The sequence below is a fragment of the Sebastes umbrosus genome, chromosome 1 (genome assembly GCF_015220745.1).
Source record: "Sebastes umbrosus isolate fSebUmb1 chromosome 1, fSebUmb1.pri, whole genome shotgun sequence".
Taxonomy (NCBI): domain Eukaryota; kingdom Metazoa; phylum Chordata; class Actinopteri; order Perciformes; family Sebastidae; genus Sebastes; species Sebastes umbrosus.
Genome location: NC_051269.1, coordinates 35,977,328 through 35,999,750, shown reverse-complemented (window position 1 = coordinate 35,999,750; position 22,423 = coordinate 35,977,328). Strand labels below are relative to the sequence as shown.

Sequence of the window (22,423 nt, the reverse complement as noted above, 5' to 3'; positions counted from 1 at the left end):
AGGTTGGACGCTTATAGCAGAATCAGATTTAACACATGATTGGCTAACTGTCAAAATGATCAAAAACTTTGAGGATGATTTTGTTATTGCTTCAAAAATGTCTTATCTGTATTGAAATGGATTATTAAGTTTATTTCATGTATTTATTATTATTATTATTATTTTATTTTATTTTATTTTATTAATAATAATAATAATAATAATAATAATAATAATTATTATTATTATTATTATTATTTATTTTTATAATTTCAAATGCACATCTTGAAAACCAATAAAATTGAATTACAAAAAAAGAAATGGTCTAATTAAACCTGCAGTAGGCAGAATATTTTTGGCATCACTGGGTAAAAATTCCATAATTCCTATAAAATATAAATAGGCCAATAGGAACGCTCTCTCTCTCTGAAATGACCTGTGATTGGCCAAAGTCTCCTGTCACAGAATACATTTTCTAAAGCCTGAAAACAGAGCCATGAGGAGGTGCAGAAGTCTAGTTTCTCTCAGAACACTTGAATTACAATATGCTGAAAAGTTATTATGGGATTTTTTGCCCAATGATGCCAAAAATATTTTGCCTACTGCAGGTTTAATCTGTAATCACGTCATCCTAATATTTGACACTGAGCATCTATGTCTATGCTTTTGAATTTAGACTTTATATTTAGTTAAGTGTTAAAAAAGTGTGAAGTCATTAAAGAGCACATGCTTACGATATTTAGAATTGTCATGAAACACACCCGTACTTAACAAAGTGTGTACACCCCTCGTCTCTTCCTGTTATTTAGTACCTGCCCTGACGCACATCCTATTAAACCCTGTGTGCACTCTGGTTATCTCTGACTGTTTTCTCTCTCTCTCTCTTTCTCTCTGTGTCATTGTCTCTCGCTCACTCTCAGTCTAATATGAGCTTATGAAGAAACGGCCCTTCATTGCCATATATTGCTTTCTGCCATCAATTATACATATTGTTTTCTCTATTAATGTCATCACGCTCTTTCTTTTTTCCAGCTCTATTAGCTGCTCCAGCAGAGCCTCCTTGGACTCCACACAGGATGTCCATGGGGGGGACGGACATTAACACTACGGCCCCCATCACTCCTCCATGAACCTCTCTAGGAGTACACATTTTCACAACACAAATGGACTTCCTTCTTGTCATTCTTCCCCCATTTCTCACGAAACATACTCATACCGCCTCACACGCACACACACACACACACACACGCACACACACACACACACACACACACACACACACACACACACACACACACACTTTTTTTTTTTTTTGCTGAAAAGGTCCTTTGAGTGTGTCAAAGAACAATAAAAACTGGGAGAGAAAAACAAGGGTCCCAGTCTGACAAAGCACCCAACTGCAAACAACAGGATGTGAATTATGCAACAAGAATTCAATTAAAACAAATGTTTGAAAAACAAAGGAAGAGATAGACACCGGGACCTTGGCTGAGCCAAACTCACAGGATGTGATATCAGACTTTGTCCTCATCATGAAATGTCACCCGTTATAAGACTGAACAAACTGTCTGAAATACAAAGTTACAAGGCTGAAGAACAAAATAAAGATTTCCTTTGACAGAAATCACATATAATAGAACCAGTTTCAACTTCTTTCACTTAATATATTCACAGAAAATGGCACCTGCAAGACAGGTGACCTTCTACAGAGCGATGGCTCTGTCTACTACTTTTACAGACATGGATTATAATCCCATCTCTAACCACATTACTAATCCTACAGCAGATTTCACCAGTGGAGACTACCACGGAAAGCAACTTTATCCACAGATACGGATTTAAACTACACATTTCTGTACAGAGAAATCATCCCACTTGTATTGTTGTTATGGAAAAACTAGCAGCATCACTTCCATGAAAATTAAGATTAATCTATAGCCCTCATTATATTTCATTTTACCTATAGAATAACTGCCATTTAGCTCTATATACTCTACTTACTATTTTACAAACTGTTTACACATCTGTGTATATTTATTTATTTATTTATTACTTATATAGACATACTATATATATACAAATATACTATAATAATATAACTAATATACTACACATACTATATTCCTGTTTACACCTCTCTCTCTCTCTCTCTCTCTCTCTATATATATATATATATATTACTTTCATCATGCATATACATACTACATTCCTGTTTACACCTCTCTCTCTCTCTCACATCTGTGTATATTTATTTATTTATTACTTATATATACATACTATGTAAATAAATATACTATAATAATATAACTAATATACTATACATAATATATTCCTGTTTACACCTCTCTCTCTCTCTCTCTCTTTCTCTCTCTCTATCTCTCTCTCTCTCTCTCTCTCTCTCTCTCTCTATATATATATATATATAGTAGTATGTATACATACTACATCCCTGTTTACACCTCTGTGTATATATATATATATATATTTATTACTTTTATAAATGCATATACATACTACATCCTGTTTACATTCAGCATTTGAAACCTTCCACAAATTCACATTTAAATTACTTATTTTATATTTATGTATGTTAATATTATATAACTTGCACTATTTTATTTCTTTGATTCTTTCATTTGTGATTTTCTTTTTTTTATAGGTTATATACATGTTCAAAGAGCATTGTTAAATGGTACCTGAGACCTCAGATTTTCACTGCCAACGACTGCTTGCTTTAATTATTGTGCATAAGACGAATAAAGAAACTTGAAACTCATTTAAAGCAGCTCTACAACAGGCTGCATCAAGTTGCATTGGATATCAATTTGCATGTAAAATAGGAAAAGAAAGATACTGTGTGTTTTCAGGCAGAATCAACACATTTCATGAATCACCACCGACACACCAACACTGTCTCACTTAGTTTGCTGTAAAACATGTATAAAGTTTGGTTTCTGGAGTCATGAACATAAAGCATTAACCAACCTGCGTTCATTGTGGAGGAGCATCATCATCTTCATCATCCTCATCCTCGGGATCCCACAGTTCTCCTCATGTTCGCTCCTCCAAATGACGTGGAAACTTAATCCAAACACAAACACACTGCAGGAGAAATCATCAAGCTGTAAACGGAGAGTCGAGGAGCTTCACTGTGTTGGTTCGTTCCTCTCCAGTGAGAGTTGTGGAAGAAGACTGTCCGTGTTTCTGCTGAGCTTTCAGCCGGCTGCCTCTCTCTCTCTCTCTCTCTCTCTCTCTCTCTCTCCAGTAGCTGATGCTGTACAGTGATACAGTGAACTGGTTGGTTGGTGAGCTCTGGTGTGGAGACAGGAGGAGCTGCTGGGCGCTTCCTGAGGCAGGACCAGCCTAGAGACAACCCAACACACACTCTCTCTGTCTATGAGGCATTTCTGCAATGCACATCTGGAGATATTCACATTTTAGGACTTTAAGAACTTTAGACATGCAATATCTACCTTTAAACATGCACTATCTACCTTTTAACATGCACTATCTACCTTTAAACATGCACTATCTACCTTTAAACATGCACCATCTACCTTTAAACATGCACTATCTACCTTTGAACATGCACTATCTACCTTTAAGCATGCACTATCTACCTTTGAACATGCACTATCTACCTTTAAACATGCACTATCTACCTTTTAACATGCACTATCTACCTTTAAACATGCACTATCTACCTTTAAACATGCACTATCTACCTTTAAACATGCACTATCTACCTTTGAACATGCACTATCTACCTTTAAACATGCACTATCTACCTTTGAACATGCACTATCTACCTTTAAACATGCACTATCTACCTTTGAACATGCACTATCTACCTTTAAACATGCACTATCTACCTTTTAACATGCACTATCTACCTTTAAACATGCACTATCTACCTTTTAACATGCACCATCTACCTTTAAACATGCACTATCTACCTTTAAACATGCACTATCTACCTTTAAACATGCACTATCTACCTTTGAACATGCACTATCTACCTTTGAACATGCACTATCTACCTTTAAACATGCACTATCTACCTTTAAACATGCACTATCTACCTTTGAACATGCACTATCTACCTTTAAACATGCACTATCTACCTTTTAACATGCACTATCTACCTTTAAACATGCACTATCTACACTGTAAAAAAAAGTTTTTTTCAATAATTTTTAAATTTTTTGTCTGTAATTCAAAATTATGTTTCAAATGTTTCATTTGTGATATATATGTAAATGGTCTTAGATTTACAGTATTTTTTGTAATCACAATCATAATTATCTGTATTTAAACTTTTCTTGATAATTTTTAAAGGTAATTATTCTATTTTTTAGAGGTGTATGACTCTATTTTAACAATTAATTTATGTAAGAAGACAAGGATTTCATGAAATTCTAAAAATATTTCTTTTAAAAATACAGATTTTTTTGCAAAACTTCTGAGAGTTAATGAAAATTTGGGCTTTTGCAATGTAAAATTACATGTTTCATTTGTGATTGACTTTTCTAACAATAAATATATGTTAAAAGTAAAGTATTTCTTGTAATATTACAGTAATAAAGGCTAATTATATAAAGATAATTACTGTTTTTTTTTTTACAGTTTATTTATGTTAATTAACTGACAGTATTTTTTCGTTTTTTAACAGTCATTTTCTGGCGCCCCTGCTGCTGGAAAAATTTTTACACTTTTTATTTTTTTACAGTGTACCTTTAAACATGCACTATCTGCCTTTAAACATGCACTATCTGCAACCATCTTGGACTCTAACCACTCGCGCACTTTACACTTACTTTACACTATACATCCTATATACCACTTTATAGACTGCACATATACACATATTACATTTATTTATTGCACATACTACATTTATTTATTGATGGACTGTACACACTATGTTCACCCATTCACTCTGTATCTTTTATATCTCTATTATTGTTTTTATAATTTTTTGTATACCTTTACCTCTCCTGTGTTTCACTCTGTTTGCTGATGTTGCTGCTTTGACATCTGAATTTCCCTCCGGGGATTAATAAAGGTTTATCTTATCTTATCTTATCTTGTCTGGGCATGTTTTGTTTCAGGACACTCCACCACGTATGTGATGTGCCATATTCTTTCATATTCATACTTGACCAAATCCACTCACTGTGAGAGATTTGGACCATTAATATGAGACTATAAACCAGTGTTTCACTGCGCAGCTTTAAATCTGCAGCTACTGCTTTTTTGCACAATTATTTTTTCACATCACATCTGGCCATGTTTTGATGCATGTCTCTTCAGCAGTTGGAAAGTGTTCCAGTATGGAATGACTGCACGTATAGAGAGGATAACACAGAAATCCAGCTCTTCTCAGTGTTTTCTCCCCCAGCCCTGTTTTGCTCATGTATTATTTCCTGAACCGTAGAAAAGGTTCCTATAAAAGCAGTTTCCAAATACAGTTTTCTCCAGGACACCAAAGCTTTTTTGCTATTGGCAGAGCTTCCTGGCCCGGCATCTGTTGCATGATTGAATGAATGCAAGCCTTTAAAACCCCTCTCTCTTCATAACAGGAAACCGCTCTCCCTGTTTCCTGCACAACAGGCAACACTTCCTTAGCAACAGATGGGAAAGGTTGGCAATGTTAACCCCTTAGGTAACTCTCTAACAGAGCTGATTGACTGGTGCTGTGCAGAGCCTGATGGTTCGAGGAACAGATAAAAACTTTAAAACCAGCTCTAGTCCAATGAGGCTTTCAAGGACAGAAGCACCTTGTACAACACAGGGGGGAGGCTGATCGTCGTCCACTTGGGGTCTTTCATTTGTCAGCTCCGCTGGTTTAACACCCAACATCTTGAAGGTCAAACAATGTAAAAGACTTCTGGGATTTCTCCAGCAGAGTTGAAATGGATAGTGATGGAGTGGAGAAGAAAAGAATCAGCTGTGCTGTATCGCCGCGGGGCTCTGGACCTGACTGCTGCAGCGGCGTACGGACACATACATTATACACACAGCTGAACTCCCACTCCAGATGGTTTGGTGCAGGAAGGATGAAGCTTCTGCTGCAGGTGCACGAGCTCTCAACTCAAAGAGTTCATGTCATAATCACCTCATGTTATCTTTGCACTTGCATGTCATATTTCGTCCTGCTCCTTAGGTTATGTCTTTTATTATATTAAGTTATAATTTCCTGTTTTATTTTGTGTTACTTACCTCCCCTCTCATTTCAGAAACTTCACTCCCTGCCCTTATGTGTGACTATCTGCCCCGCCTCTATTGGTTTCACCTGTGCCCAATTAGACTCACCTCCCCAGTGTATTTAGTCTTGCTGCGGTCGAATAGTCTTCTTTGCTTAGGAAGGTTCCTCACGGAGTGAAATGACCCGGAAGAATCTAAGTGGCAGCCATGATAAGAGCTGTTTGAATCCTCTAAATGCTGAGGAAATTGTCTTCAATGCTTTGTTTATTATCTCCTTTAGCATAGCATAGCACTGACTGTCTATCAATACTACTCAGGTGCAACTTCAATTCATACTGTGCAATACTTTCAGATGCAATTTCATTCCAATCACTGTGTGCAACATCATATTTCCACTTGTGCAATTCTGTTAATAGTCGGTTTATTGTCAATACTGTATTTAATATTCCCCTTGTATATTGTTCCTATTTTTATATTTCCTTCTATTTAAATTGTTCATATTTTATATGTCTGTCTACTTTTGTTTTGCTTTTTGCACCGTGTTGTATCTTGATTTTAGTTTTTTACTGATGCTTCTTGTTTTTGCACTATCCCCTTTGCTGCTGTACACTGCAAATTTCCCCACTCCGGGACTAATAAAGGAATATCTTATCTTATCTTCGCTTATAGGATACACTGGGCCATCCTTTACCAAAGGAAAGGAGATAATTCCGCCTCACAATTCCTTGCGGCATTTGCAACATTTAACGATACGCACCATTCATGAAAGCAAACAATATCATATACTAATTGGGATTCATATTGATAAATATGAGTGGACAGTGAAAACCATGTTGTTTCACTTTATTTTTAATTATTTATTTATTTTGAACATGTAAAAAACAAAACAAAAATAACTAATAAAATGAACAGTAAACATATAGCAAACTTTCAATTAACAAATAATCAACATAAATAAATATTACATGTCCGAAAAGGAGTAGGAAGAAGTACAGCCGCATTACACCTGCCTTGTCTCGAACAGTGCATTTGAGTCCTGCCTTTTTCTCTCTGTGGGTTCACCAGTCGTAACAGGTCATCTCATTAAACAATAAATACGTTGGTGTGTGTAATGGTTTCTGAGACGCACGGGATCGCATAGGGCATTCAGAGGATGGATGGCTTTCCTAGGTAGATTGACAATAAGGGGGTTTCTGAGCAGTTTCCAGAACAGAAGTGTTCGCCATTCATTTGCCAAAAAATGTAATTCTTGCAGAAATCTCCAAATGTGAAAAGTTTTTGATACCAAATCACAGCATGGCTTTTTCTATGCTGTTCCTCAAGGTCTTGGTGTCTTAATGTGATATTTTGGAGGGATTATGGATCATTTTTATCAAATCTCGAGTGGTAAAAAATCTATCGTAACAAATGGTATCAACCCAAAAATTGCTGCAACAATTTATGAGACATAATATTGCATCTACAATATAATATTGCAATCACCATCATATACTTCCATCATAATGTTCTAAGCCCTTATACACTTTTACATTCATTTTAAATAATTAATTAATTAATTAATGTTTATTTCTAATTTATGACTACAACAACTTGGCACACAGTGCTGAGCTGCATCTCAAATTAATCTTCATGTTTCCAGCTTTCAGATGATGCACACCAATCTATGTGACATCTACTGTTGACCTGCTATCTCCCCCTAAAATATCCCTGTACCCACCTAAAAAATACAAAAACAGGTCTATTGTGGGTTTCAGAGGGTTAAGCGTGCCACTAAAGAGGGTATTAAATATGAAATAATTTCTGTTGAAGATGCGGCCTCTGTGTTTGCTGCAGTAATTAAGCAGTTTATTTGTGTAAATAGGATGCTGAGTAATGTATTTTTGCAATATGCAACAACAGCACCAAAACAATAAAATCACTGCGAACCAGTTGTTTTGCTTCCCCTTGTTACAATGAGATACTGTAATAACCATTATGGAGAGTTGAAGCCAAGACCAGTTTTAATGTGTCAGTAGTAGCACATTTATAGCTGCCATAAAGTAACCTTTTGTTTTTAAACTGGACGACTAAAGATAGCTCCGCTCTGGTGCCAAACCGCCTCTCTCGAGAGTATTCTGCTCACAATTGCTACATATGACCTTTTTTTTTTTGGTTTCATTTGTGCAAAATATGTTTTGGTTTTGCGGGGCGCGCAAATAGAACCTGTCAAGAGTATTGTGTCATGTGGCTGCAGAAAAGAATGGCTTCAGGAGTAAATATCCCTCCAGATGTGGCACAGACGGTCAAAACATGTTTTTGGACGGAGGACACAAATTTCCTGGACCGCCTGTAGCTGCGCGCTGTGCTCTGTCACCCCACCTGGAACATGACTTGACTGGAAGAGAGAAAGGGAATGGTGATATTTTGGAAAAACACGCCGTATAGTAGCAGGGAACAAACCGGCACTATCTCCCCCTCGACTGGGCTGCACACACAATGCCAAACAGGAAAGGGATCAGGGAAAGGGGTCAGCGACGCGTTCCCAGAGCTGAGACAATCCATAACACCTGCTTTGCCAGCGACTGGACACGGGACTGAATGGATGTGCTGAGTGTTTTTATTCCCCTCTGAGACTTCACAGTTATGTGACATCACACTTTAGTGCAGCTGATTACTGGAAAGCACATGTTTTGCTTTTTTTTGCCCCATTATGGCACAGCGTGTACTCTAATGTGGCAGCTATGCAGCAGAATTCATTCCTAAGAAAAGAAGGCACTTAATCATGTTGGTATGCTAACTAGCTGTAGTGCGTTAAAGGACCAGTGTGTAGGATCTGGAGGCATCTAGCGGTGAGGTTAAAGATGAAAACTTCTCCTGTGTGCCAAGCGTGTTGGAGAGCTACGGTGGCCGACGCGAAAACGTGAATGGTCCTCTCTAGAGTCAGTTGTTGTAAGAGTAGAGTACTTACAGTGTGTGTTTGTGTATGTGGGAAGTGAATGGTGAAGCAAGAGAGAGAGGGCGAGAACGAGAGCGAGTAACGTTTTTGATTGCTATCGGGATGTAATGAGAATTTCAAAGAAATATAACAAAGAAATTATTTGAACAGCACTACCAACCCTCCCTTTAATAAGCTATTATTATCTTTAATGCATGCGTGGCAGCTTTGCAGCAGAATTCATTTCTAAGAAAAAGAAGGCACTTAATCATGCCGTTATGCAAACTAGCTGTAGTGTATTAAGTTCAGGTATTGATTTATGTGATACTCAAGTACAATCAGGCTTCCATTCTTTAAAGTGACCCAAACACCTTTGTAATTAGATGGCAAAGCGTTTGACTGCTGCAACGGATCAAATCATTATTGACATGTTTTATTGATTCCTAGCTGTGCACGGCGCTCCTCTGAGACTTGTGTATTCGCCCCCGAGCTTTAGATCCTGATTAAGGGACTTCGGAGCAGAAGGATATGTATATATGAGGACAACAGACTTTATTAAAATGTCAGAAAAAAACGAATATGCAGAGATTATTTTAGGATTAATGGAGTTTGGTTGTTTCTACAAACTGTGACAAGATAGATGATGCATTATTAAACACAAAACACATCAACCGCTGGAAACGTGCATTTCTGTGCATGCATAATAATAGTTTTGTGTAACCTGAGTGAAATAAGAAAAGCCTTTTGTCAGCAGTGTATTCTCCCAATAATATAAAGCCAATGACCCCCCCTTTGCTTTTGCATGCACAAAACAGCAGCAGTAAACAGGTGGACCATGGAAGTCAGCACTTCATCAAAAAGCAGCAAATACAGGTTTAATTCCCCACAGGGCCTTCAGAACAAATCAATAAAACTGGCCTGTATCATTGTTGTCATTTGAATAACAAAGACACATTTTATTACGTTCATAAATGTCCGAGGTATGTTATTGTTATAGTGCTGTAGTCATCACAATGGGGTTTTTTTCCCCACGTGTAAGCACTTTTTAAAAAATGACCAAATAATGACCGAGTGGTGCGTCAGTGGCTCATTAGGTCACATTACCTCGTAATTTCAGAGGAGCTGTTTGTGTTAAGTCTAGCCTACCAACCCGACCTGAGATAAAGCGGCAGCGCTGCTCCATTACCAGAAAACAAAGTATTATTGCTCAGCAGTAAAAGGCCACGGCTACGGCACAATAGCTGTCACACTGCCGTTAATTAGCCAGAAGCCCAGAGAGTAGGTCAGACTGATAACAGATGCATTTGTTATTCTTATTCTCTATTGCTGCAGAGACAATCCTCCGAGCCGCACTGTAAAAACAATGATTTACTGGTTCAAAATAAAAATTCTCAAGGAGAAAAAAGAAGCATTTATGATCCTCTCCAAATAAAGCACAGTCAAAACATTAGACGCTGGGCTTTTGGCGTCACAGATTAACGAGCGCCGTCGAGGCCTTTCATTGTGAGAGACTGTTGAGTTCATGCGGTCTGTGTCTCTGCAGGTTTCTACTGCATTATATATTTCCTCAATCTCTGCGGTATGTTTGTGTTTACCATTTTAATGGCCTTGAACACTCAGGTCCCGCGTGGCAATAGGCTATAACATGAATTCCCCCCGCATGGAGTCATGCTCTGAGCATGTAAAGTGTGTGTGTAATGTGTGTTCATGCAGGTGTGTGCTGTACGTAAAAGTGTGTGTGCAAGATCCACGACCGCCATTCTCATTGTGTACGGCACAGCAACAATAGGATCATGAAAAAAAGCCCTTAGCCAGAACTCACTCTTTCTGTGAGTGTTTTCACATGTCTCAGCCAAAGGGAGACTGGGAGGATGCAGATACTCTAGTTGCTGCTGAAACACACGTCTTTGGCAGAGCTTTTCTATAGTCTCATGCAGCTGTAAGTGTTAGCACATTGTCTGACTTAAGTAAAAACGTGCAACAGAAGAAACTTTGTGATTTAAACCAAGGCTTAAAGGGCACATATCATGCTCATTTTCAGGTTCATACTTGTATTTTGTGTTTCTATTAGAACATGTTTACATGCTTTAATGTTCAAAAAACACCTTATTTTCCTCACATTGTCTGTCCAAATATAACTGTATACATCCTCTGTCTGAAACGCTCCGTTTTAGCGCCTGTCTCTTTAAGACCCCCCTCCTGAAACAGACCAGTCTGCTCTGATTGGCTGGCGAGAAAAATAGGGCGTACCTTTGCAAAGGTATTTCTCAAGCTGTGGGCGACATATTCTAAGGGCGGGTTTCTACTCACCGTATTATTGTAGACATCATCACGTATTGCGTATAAAGCGCGAAGGCTCTGCAAGTTGTCGTAGCGCTTGGGCATGTATGTACCTCTGAATCTTTGTAACGAGGCGCCTGCTGTGCACACAGGGCTTTTCAGACATGACTGCCACAATAAGATAAAAGCAATTAACACAAATTAGGAAGTAAAACAATGAATTAGAAAAATTAATTTTGAAATGCTTTACAAGCAGATCTTAGAAATCTACATGTGAGTAAATATTTTGCTGGCCGAATCAAATTGTTTTCAGGATATAAAACCTTTCAACCTTGGTTTCATTATAATACATTTAATACTTGGCTCCTTTCTTTACAGGGGTTGTATAAAGGTGAACAATTATTATGTCCATGAATATGAGATACGAGTTCACAGATAATTACAATTCCCCCCCGGCATTGAGGAGTTTGGTTTATTGTTTTTTGCCGATGACACTCATTGATTTTGTGGCTCTTCACAAAATATTTAGTTTGTATGCCCTGTGGCGTTTCGGCAAATACTGCAATGAACAACGTGTTGAGTATAAGTGCATTTTTGCAGGTTTTGTAGTGAATGTCCCATCGTTGGAGGCCACGGTGCCTCGTGCCGGTATAAACAAAGCTTAATGAGTAGGCACGTGACATAGGAAGGGGAGCCAAATCTGGATGGCTTGTTGAATCACATGTTTTCTGATCTCGGCAGCCCACAGAAAACTGACTGGGTTGTCTTATTTCACAGTGTGTGGGTTGGTAAACACTCCAGATACCCAAATGTTTGTGCACAAAGCACTGAGAAAGTGAATTCTTCATAATATCTGTCCTTTAAATCTATCAGTCATCTGGCTAGAGTGCATTCACTGTAGAGCAAAACAATTTATTTCTTTGTGATATGTCAGAGTTGCAAAATGAAATATCGTCCTTGAAGGCGTCACATGAATTAAAAAAAAACACACAACAATCTGCACAATATCAGCACAAACCATTATTCCTTTGATAAATCAGTACCATTCATTCTGAATAGCATGTGCATAAATTGTGTGCGTTACAAAAACAATGATACTCTTACGCACACATCACAAGGCGGAAAAACACATCTGGGGGCTTTCCAGCTTCTTCTGACAACGCATCTTCCATCATACGACAAGAGATATGAGTGAGCGATGTGATGTCCGTGTGCATGTGTGCAGTGTTCACTCAGCCCGGCTGTCCGCGGTCTAGATAGCCGCAGCAGAGTGTGTGGAAAACACAGATGGTTGTTGCTTTTGCTTCTTCCGCCAGACCTGTGTGACCTTTTTACACAAAGATAACAGGGCGGTCTCTTATCCCCCCCCGCCCCAAAAACAGCCCGGCCTGGCAGCTCAGACAGAGGACTTCCTCCCTTCGAGCTGTCTGATAGAACAATATCAACAGCCAGCACCACGGCCTCCCTTTTGTGTCTCCACCAGGCTTTTGTTTTGGAATAATTAAGTCCTTTTCGAATCAAGACGGGTCCGTGACAGACAGGAAATGAGAGATCTGCATTAAAATTAGATGAAGCTGGAAACGGTAGCCTTTGCAACAATGTGAGACCCCTTCTAACTCACTGGTCATGTTTATTTTACACTCAAATGAGACTTACCGTTCGTATCATGCAGCACATGTGCTCATAGTGACAGGCATTTCATAAGTTTGAGTATTTTTTGACATTTAAATCAGAAAAATGTGATTTCAAAATTATAAATCTGTTCAAGGCTTCCGCTTTGGATCATTGTGTTGTTTTAGTGCACCTTTATATTTAAATTTCTACTCATGCTGTGCATCTCTGTACTGTACATCAACTTTCCGACAGCAATTGTTGATGATGTAGATTACTTTATCTGCGTGCTTGGTCATTTGTCTGCACTCCATGTATTTACTCCAGAGATAAAACCATTCAATTATCTATCTTAAAGGTACAGTATGTAGGATTTGGCGGCATCTAGAGGTGTGGTTGCAGATTGCAACCAACTGAGTAACCCTCTGCTCACTCCTCCCTTTCCAAGACTGCGGTAACGTGAGCCGCCGAGTGCAAAACCGTGGTAACGCCGTTCACCTCACTCAGAGGCCGTCCATACCATAATAACACTACTTTAGGAGAATTCAGACGGTGGCTGGCGGTACCATGGTTTTGCACTCTGCGGCTCACGTTACCGCAGCATGTCGGAGAACTACGGTGGCCTTTAGAGCCAGTGTTTGGTTTGTCCGTTCTGGGCTACTGTAGAAACATGGCGGACTCCGTGAAGAGGATCCACTCCCTATGTAGACAAAGAGTATAGAAGCAATAAGACGAAACTCTGGTATTTTTTTTTTACAACAGCCGCTGCCGCCATTTTGGACTGAAAACGCTTATTATATTTATAATATTTTATTGTTCAACACAGCCCATTTCAGCAGAATATGACAATAGAATAGAAATAATGTTGTTTTACTTTTGTACGACACTTTTTAGGTGGACGTTTTATTGCCGTCCGGTAGTCGATTTCAGTTCAAAATGGCGGAAGCGTAGCTTTGCTGCGGGACGCTGATGTTGCAATGGAACGAACAATTGACTTTCACTTCTTGGCAATATATGTTCTTTAATGTAGATATGAAGGGCTCATTCTAAGCTAACGAAAACACGACGATTCTTAGTTTCAGGTGATTGTACTCTAATGAAAACATGGTTATGAATATCCCATTTCTGAAAATAGATCCCCCAACATGCTACGCACTGTTCCTTTAAAGGATATAACTGGCATTGTTGTATATGTTTGTTACAATTAACAAATCCCATGAAAAGACTCAAACCAGAACTGGAAAAAATGGGCAATGACTGTTAACATACATTTAAACAAAAACCTAAATAAATTCCTATAGCAGCTGGGCACTGTAGTTTTTAGCAAGTGTTACTCAAACAGGAGCAAATTAAGCATTTGTTGGGGATTATTTTCAGCTGCGGATTTTTACACATTTGGTTTTCAACTAAGTGTTTTCAGCATCAGGACAGTGTGAGTGGGGTTGAGTCAAAATAAACTACAGTGTGTGTGTTCATGGTAACGAGGGAACACGTCACCCAGTGCAACAATGTGGCTCGCTGATGTGTTCCTAATAGGTTTTGGACAACAATGGAGCTCTATGGCACAGAGGAATAAGCTGTGCATACACAGACAGTACTTGTTAGTAGGATCAATTCATTGTAGGTTTTGATACTTATAATGGGATTTGTTGACAACAAAAAAAACAATACAACATCATCAGAGTGTTCACAACGCTCACAGGAAATACTTTTACATACGTTTATGTCATTATTTGACACTTTGGCCACCGTTAATATGAACATCCGACATTGTAACGTTATATATATGACAGAAAATAAGGAAAAACATGATAAGTCCCTTTTAATTACTATCTTATTTCATCTTTAAGGCAACTCATAGCATGTTTATGTCCTTTCTGAATGCCATCTGATGCCCAGATTCACTTCAGGTCATTGTGAATTTTCCTTTGGCAGGACAACATTTCCCCAGACGTTGACGTCCATTCTGTCAACACAAGGTGACCCTATAGGAGGCTGTCATGGCAGCTTATTTGAATACATTTGACTGCTAATATCTATTTTTTCCCCCTTCTTTTTTCTCTCCATCCTCATCCTCAGTAACATCCTCATTCACCTTGTTGTTATCCTTTCTTTTACGCACACAGTGAAACACTCTCGAGGGACGCGAGCGGTCTAGCTGTCCTGTCTCTAGTCAGATATTTCGCTGAGGTGGTTTCAGCCAGGCTCTTGTGTATTCTCATGCACAGTGAGCCTCCGGGGATGAAGGGTGTGGTGTTGGGGCGGGGGGAGGATGCTTCATGTGCAAACTGAAGGGTTTTCTAACAACATCAGCACAAACAACACGGTCAATTTTCATTTATGGAAGCCACAAAAACCACCAAAGTGTGGAATATGCTTCTGCGTGTATATCTGATCATGCGATTTATCATGAAAACAATGCCCGGGTCACAACATTGCTACACTCCGGTGGTGATAATGAAAAACACGCTGACCTGTGGAGACCTTTAGCATGTGTGCTCATCTGGCGGGAAACAGAAGTCTATAAGTAATATCTGCCCCAAGTGATGTGTCTCAACAATGTCAATCAGCAGCTATCACTCCTATTGAAGTGTTTCCATGGCGACCCAGAGGTCAAAAGGGTCAGCTTTGATACAATGAACCACAACCGATCGTTACTGTCGTCGCAACTCATCGGCAGGGCGATATTGGCCTGAGTTGTCATTATTTGGTGCAGTGAAAATCCCTCTTGCTCCGTCTCCTGGGACTCACTTCCTCTCCTCACCCCTCATTGACCCGGTGGCCATTGTCTGTTAATGCCCACACTTGTTTCCCTGAGAGGGGTCTTGGCTCTGCTGCATCATATTGGTTTATGAATTCAGCACCGCGGCGCCAGTGCAATAACGGAGATTTAAATGTCAGGTGATGGAGCCGCTTATAGCGTAAGTAGGTAATAAAGATATATCGCCTTAAAGAAAGTGTCTTTTTAAGCGTTGAGCGTTGAAATATTTGTTTATATTTCATGTGTGCATGGGTAGACAAATATATATATACTTTTTATTTCCCCTCTAATGAGGTTAAGTAGCACCTGGAGGTGAAGCACAGCTGAGGTTATAGCTAGACCACCAGACAAAAATAATTTGGAGCATTCATTGTTGTCATGTTTTATTCAATTGGTTCCCCTGTCGTGTGAAGCCGATTTCAACCCAAAGTACCGAGCCGCGGCAAAACATATTGAGGAATAAATGTCGCAATAGAAGCAACAATTCAGACTAAGCTAATGAAATGTGGCTGATTGGATTAACTAGATGTATTCAAATGGCGTTGCTGTCAATGAACTGAGGTATGAAACATAACCGTCATTAGAGTCTCTCCAGCTCTCTCTGTATCTGCAGACTGCATCATATTAAACTGATTTAACATTGGCATAAAGATGACAATGTTGCAGGGCGAAATGTTGAAGATGTAGCTATCTCACTGTCAATTCTGTTTGCAAATTATGTTGCAGAATAAACTGTAAAAGAGGTAAAAATAACACAAAGTACAAGCATCGGTGCTCTTTCCATTGTAGCAGCGAGAGGTCCCCACTGTGAGAAAATCTGTACCTTCCAGCAGTATGCACATTTTATGAGCTCCATTACAAAGTTTGTGCTAACACCGACATAAACAGGCCATAAAACCGGAGATATCATCCTTGGGGCAAACCCTGCTATTGGATTCCTGTTCTCCTCAGGATGGACACATGCTTATTGTGCTAAACAAAACCCCGGCTCCCTTTAGCAACAACACCTTTCAGCATTTCCCCCCCTCTCCTGCCCGTTGGGAGATGTGAATGTGCGTGTGGCCTACATTTATCCACAACTGCACTTTTCATTACTCTCATAAGGTGAGGTCAAGAGGTGAGGTCGGCTCGGGTCTTACAGCGCAAATGCACGACTAGTGTCAGTGAAATGAGATGTAATATGTGGCGGAGTGGCTTTTATCAAACCGCGCGGCGTCCTTGCGACAGACAGCGAGCGGGGCGGCCGTGACAGGCGGAGAAATGAAGCTTAAGGTGGCCGCTGAGATGGAACAAGAGATGTCTCAGTCAGATAGATAACAGCAAGCTAACAGCAGAGCACACTGAGCTTCCTGCGGAGACTGTCAGCGGAGCACTGCGTAAATTATAAGACAGACACATTTGCTCTAGTACGCTACAGCAACTTCAGACTAAAGGGGTGCACATAAACAGGAAATTTCATCAGCAAGGTGCATGTTTGAAGCATCAAATTTGATGAGCGCATTTATAAAAACAGATTTTGTTTTGAGACCAGTGTCCTAACCTGCAGAGGACACGGCTGTCACAGTCTCATCTCCGATGTGCATCCATTACTGTGTGGAATTATAATGGGACAGAGCCACTACAAGGGCAGAGCCAAACACTAACATGATTATGGTAATGACTGTCAACAGCTACTGCTCTCAACGCCGGGGAGATGCGCACTGAAAAAGCAATTCCTGACAATTAATCAAAACACATAAATAGACATAATGTCATTGACTTTCACGTCTGGCAGACAAGCGATTGGTGAATGTTGTTGATACCTCTAAAGCTATTCAATCACTGTGATGCATGGGGTTGGAGGTGGGGAGGGGGGATTTGGCAGGCGACAATACATCATACCAACATTTAGTTCACACTTTGTCAGCAAATGTAATTAGCCAGAATCACAATTTTTACATATGAGAGACCTGTGGCAGATATTTCTAACATCCATCTCCGTAGCTGCTATAAATATTGTCTGGTTGTATTTGAGATTAAACAGTCCCTAAGGGCTTCTCATTGTGATGGCAAACCACACGGAGGAAACTATGAGTTTCCTCTGACATGATATGGAAAATATATTGATAATAGTGATTTTAATTATGTAAAAATCTGAGCGCGAGGAATTGTAATTAAAGTAATTCCAGCGGCTCTGTGAGGTTGAACGTTGCTTGATAAATGCTTTGAGCTAAATGCTAACGTCAGCATGTTAATATGCACACAATGACAATGTTAACATGCATATGCTAAGCAGGTAATATGTTTATTAATCATCTTAGTTTAGTTTTGTTGGCATCAGTGGGCAACATCCGGGTCTGAAAAGCGAAGCCAATGCTGAAGTGCCTTAAACTTGCATTCTTTCTAACAGCCAGCAGGGGGCGACTCCTCTGGTTGCAAAAAGAAGTCTGATTGTATAGAAGTCTATGAGAAAATGAGCCTACTTCTCACTTGATTTATTACCTCAGTAAACATTGTAAACATGAGTTTAAGGTCTCAATCGCTAGTTTCAAGTCTTCTTTAATACAGCATGATGTTCATTTGGTAAATTATGGTCACATTTAGAGTCAAATAGACCATAAAGCAGGGTATGCTTTAGGGCGTGGCTACCTTGTGATTGACAGGTCGCTACCATGACATTGTCCGATCTGGGAGTTGTCTGTGTTTTTGTCTTAAAACTTTTCACAGTGTGTTTTCAGTTCATGAAAGTTAATTGTAACATTTTGGTTGCCTAAAATGTCTTTTTTAACGTTCAGTTTTACTTATCTCCACCCTTTGTTTATTTACTTTGCACAATTTAAGACTACACAACATAACAAAAAAAATAACTGGGCTTATCTGAAGCCTCCACCTAGAGACAAGATTAATATAAAGAAATAATATAACTACATTATAGTGATAACAAACAATTATAACAAGATATATATAATAGCAACAATAACAATAAATGTATCAAAAAAGACAAATGTGTGTGCGTGTGTGTTGCGTCTTGCATCTCTTTTGGTTTCAAAAACCAAGATGGGGACGGCCAAAATCCCGAACACGAGGCTTCGAAACAGCAGTCCACAAACCAACGGGTGATGTCACTGTGCTACGTCCACTTCTTATATCCAGTCTATGGTTAGTATGCTAACACAAAGCAAACAACAGACAGAAATTGCTCTAGAGCTAGGCTGCTATCCATCCATCCATTTTCTTCCGCTTATCCGGGGCCGGGTCGCGGGCGCAGCAGTCTAAGCAGGGAATTCCAGACGTCCCTCTCCCCAGCAATGTTTTCCAGCTCTTCCTGGCTAGGCTGCTAATGTGGCCAAAACAATATGACAGTCTGTTTAACAAGAATCAAAATGATGAAGTGGAAAATTATGAAAATATTCCCATAGCTGTATGTCTTATCGCATTAATATCACATGAATACATGCAGTGATTACAGAACGAGCTGTATTTTTATCAGATAATATTGGATGGATTGGAATTACATGTGATAAACAATAAGTCTATGCTAATTCACGCGCTAATCAGAGTCAGTGTGAGGTTTTTAACAATGCTCTGCGTGCTCGACATCCTCCTGATTGGATCTTCCTCTGCCGAGGGGAGCAGCAGCAGCAGTCGCCCTCCGAGGGTGTAAATCCAGACAACACCTCCTGTGAGCCACCAGCCTTTCACAGGAACATCCCACCTCAGCACATACGCTCAGTGATCTAATATACAGTACGTGTGACCAGTCGAGCATGTGCTTAAATGCAAGTGTTCGGTGCCACTTTGTGCGCAGACACAGATGGTTGCCCCCGCCCTCCACCTTCCCTTCCCTTCCCTCGTTTTCAGAAAAACACATGCGTTTGATTTATGTTCTTCCCCCATTAGCAACTTTCTCTTTTTTGCACCTCTTTTCTTCTTTTAATTGCTACAGTTTTTCTCACATTTCCCTCTCTACACACAAAGGCGTTTGCTGAGGGAAATGATAAGAGAAGGTGCTGCTTCTTTGTGGGGCTGCATGGAGTAAAGCTGTAGTATGGCTGCAGGCTTTGAATCAGGAGACTATCTAGTGCTGATCCACCTGAGGCTGGACCCACATCTGAGAGACCTTTATATATGTTTTATATAAACTATACCCTGGAAATCTCAAGGGGTATCTCTCTATTTATGTTGCTGGTTTCAGGCAATATGAAAATTCCTAAACCACAATAAACAATGATCTTCTCCGTTTCGACCCCCATTTATGTTTTTTATCGCTTTGCCTTTAACACATAGTGGGAGTTCTCCCCCTCAGTATCACCATGGGAAGAATATAACCAAGACAAATATACGTCTCTTATCACACAGTAGCTTAGGGGTCCCCATATTTCAGTAAAGGCCTGCACTCACAGATATATATACCTTGCATTATCACATTATGAAAAATATAGCATTGGAACACCTGCTCTTATTTGATTTCTCACCATTCATACATTCATATCAAGACATACATCAGGCCTATTTGTTTCTTTTCATGGCGGCAGAGGATGCTTTAGTTCAACAGTGATGTGGAGCTGATAGCAGCTGTAGGCGAGGCATCAAATGCTGGAGACATTTCGGGGTAACTGATGGTGATGTGTGTGTGATCACATCCCAAGTTGTTTCTCTGTGTGTTTGTTAAGCCCCTGAAGTGTGTATGTTGGATTCATTTTGTCCCTGAACATCATAAAGTGGTGACTGGTTTGTGTTTACTTGCAGTGAGCGAGAAAACAGCTTAGCCATGATGGAGTTGTATTGATCCTCCATCAACACCCCACATGCTAAATCCTCCTCTTGACAGCTGTGATTGAACACTTAACAGATATTTGCCTGTGGGTTTGTGTGTGATGAAAAAATCTGTGGTAAAGTTTTAAAGGTATAGTGTGTGACATTTCGGGTGGAAATAAAATATAGTTTTCATTCTATGTTTTCTTTAATGTTTAATCACCTGAGAATTGTTTTCGTTAGCTTAGAATGAGCCCTTCGTATCTACATAGGGAGTTGGTCCTCTTCACGTAGTCCTCCATGTTTGTACAGTAGCCCAGAATGGATCTAGAGGGGACTTTAGTGTTTTTACGTTATCTGAAAGCCACCGTAGTTCTCTGACAAATTTTATACGCCTCCAGGCATTCCTGTGATATCGTTTTCACAAGAATGGGTATGGAAGTACGGACGGACAACCTGAAAACATGACGCCTGGCTGTCGCCGGCGCAGAGGCATAAAAATATATTGAAATCTCTCTTTCTACAATATGCAACTTTCTCCAAAAATCCAAAAGTTTAGAATTACAATATGTTTTTATCAAGTTCAACTACAAAACAGCAGCGTGTTTACTGCAGCACAGATGTGGTACAGTTGAAATGAAAGACCAGAGCACCAGTTTGTCGCCGAGGTAATTAGCTGAATTTTGCAGACGGGTATTTTAAAAAAGGAGCTTCCATGCTTTTACTGCTGCTGCTGCTTTTTAAAGGGTATTTGTGCATTAGTGCACAGTTCCAATAGTTTAAAAATCCCAAATGCAAATTTATGATTTGCTCGCAAAGTTAAGACCTAAACTGAATTTCCCTCTTCTGAGGTAAATTAATTTGTTCAATATAGCAATATAGCTTGATGCTAATGACAACCGTTTGTCCCCTACTGTGCCAACAGATTACTTCAATCTCTGAAAACAGTCAGGTTGATCGACTGTAGGAAGACAACGTGTAAAATGCAAATAGATACACCAACAAACCTTCAGTGGGCCCGCCCCAGGCTGTTTACTAAGTGTTTGCAGTCACATTACAGTAGTTGTGCAAAAAAGGCCAATTTTGTTCTACATACCTGTGTGCACAAACTGTGTATTGTGGAAACGTAGACACCTGGCAGGAGACTTTTACAGTCTCTGACTTTGTGAGCTGAAAATGCATTTAGTGGATTGGTGACGGTTGGGTGCACAAGAAATGCACGCTGTCTTATCTTAAGGGTTTAACTGAGTTATCTGATCCTTCCTTTAAGTTTGTTTTTTAAACTTTTGTTTACTTTATCTTCTAAGAGACAAACAACTGTTGGTAACTCATAAACTGACATTGCACGTCAGTAATAAAAAGTTATCCCGCCCTCAGCGGAGGAAGATCTCACGGACTATAATCAAGCATTCTTTGTGCCAACAGTTATGATCACTTGCAGAACCATTATCTACTTCTACAGAGGGTTATAAACTTAATGACTCAACATAATCTCATTTTCTACTTCATTATTAATCTGTTCCTCGACAGCTGTTATCAGGAGGGAAAATCTGTTCAAAATGAGCGGTTTTATCTTGTTTGTTGCAGTCACTGTACAAGCTGTTCATACTGCCTCACCGGCCAATACTGAACAGTGCAAAAACGCAAAATCTTACCAAGTAGACTTGTCTAATTACCAGTCAAAATATCTTATAACACTGAATATAAGACATCATCATCTAACAAGTAACATTTCAGTGAGATATAGGGACTTGTTTTTAGACAATGCATCTTGAATATCTTCTGGGAAAAATGCACACACATCACACTTCCTAATACTAGTGAAATATGGCTCAAAATAAGCTAATTTCAAGATCTCTTTTTTTATATTGAAAGGCCTAAATATTACATCTTATTTCAAGAAATCTCAACAAGCGAATTTTCACTTATTACAAGAA

General features: G+C 39.3%; 1 protein-coding gene across 2 annotated transcripts in view; it reads right to left on the bottom strand.

Moving 5' to 3' along the window:
• The window catches only part of fgd5a (FYVE, RhoGEF and PH domain containing 5a), a 47,043-nt gene extending 43,753 nt beyond the window's left edge, over positions 1–3,290 (bottom strand). For both annotated transcript variants that reach the window (XM_037778320.1, XM_037778329.1), the window contains exon 1: positions 2,965–3,290. In XM_037778320.1, the coding sequence (XP_037634248.1) occupies positions 2,965–2,974 (10 nt within the window). In that variant the 5' untranslated portion in view covers positions 2,975–3,290. The remainder of the gene's footprint in view (positions 1–2,964) is intronic.
• Between the last annotated feature and the right edge of the window lie 19,133 nt (positions 3,291–22,423).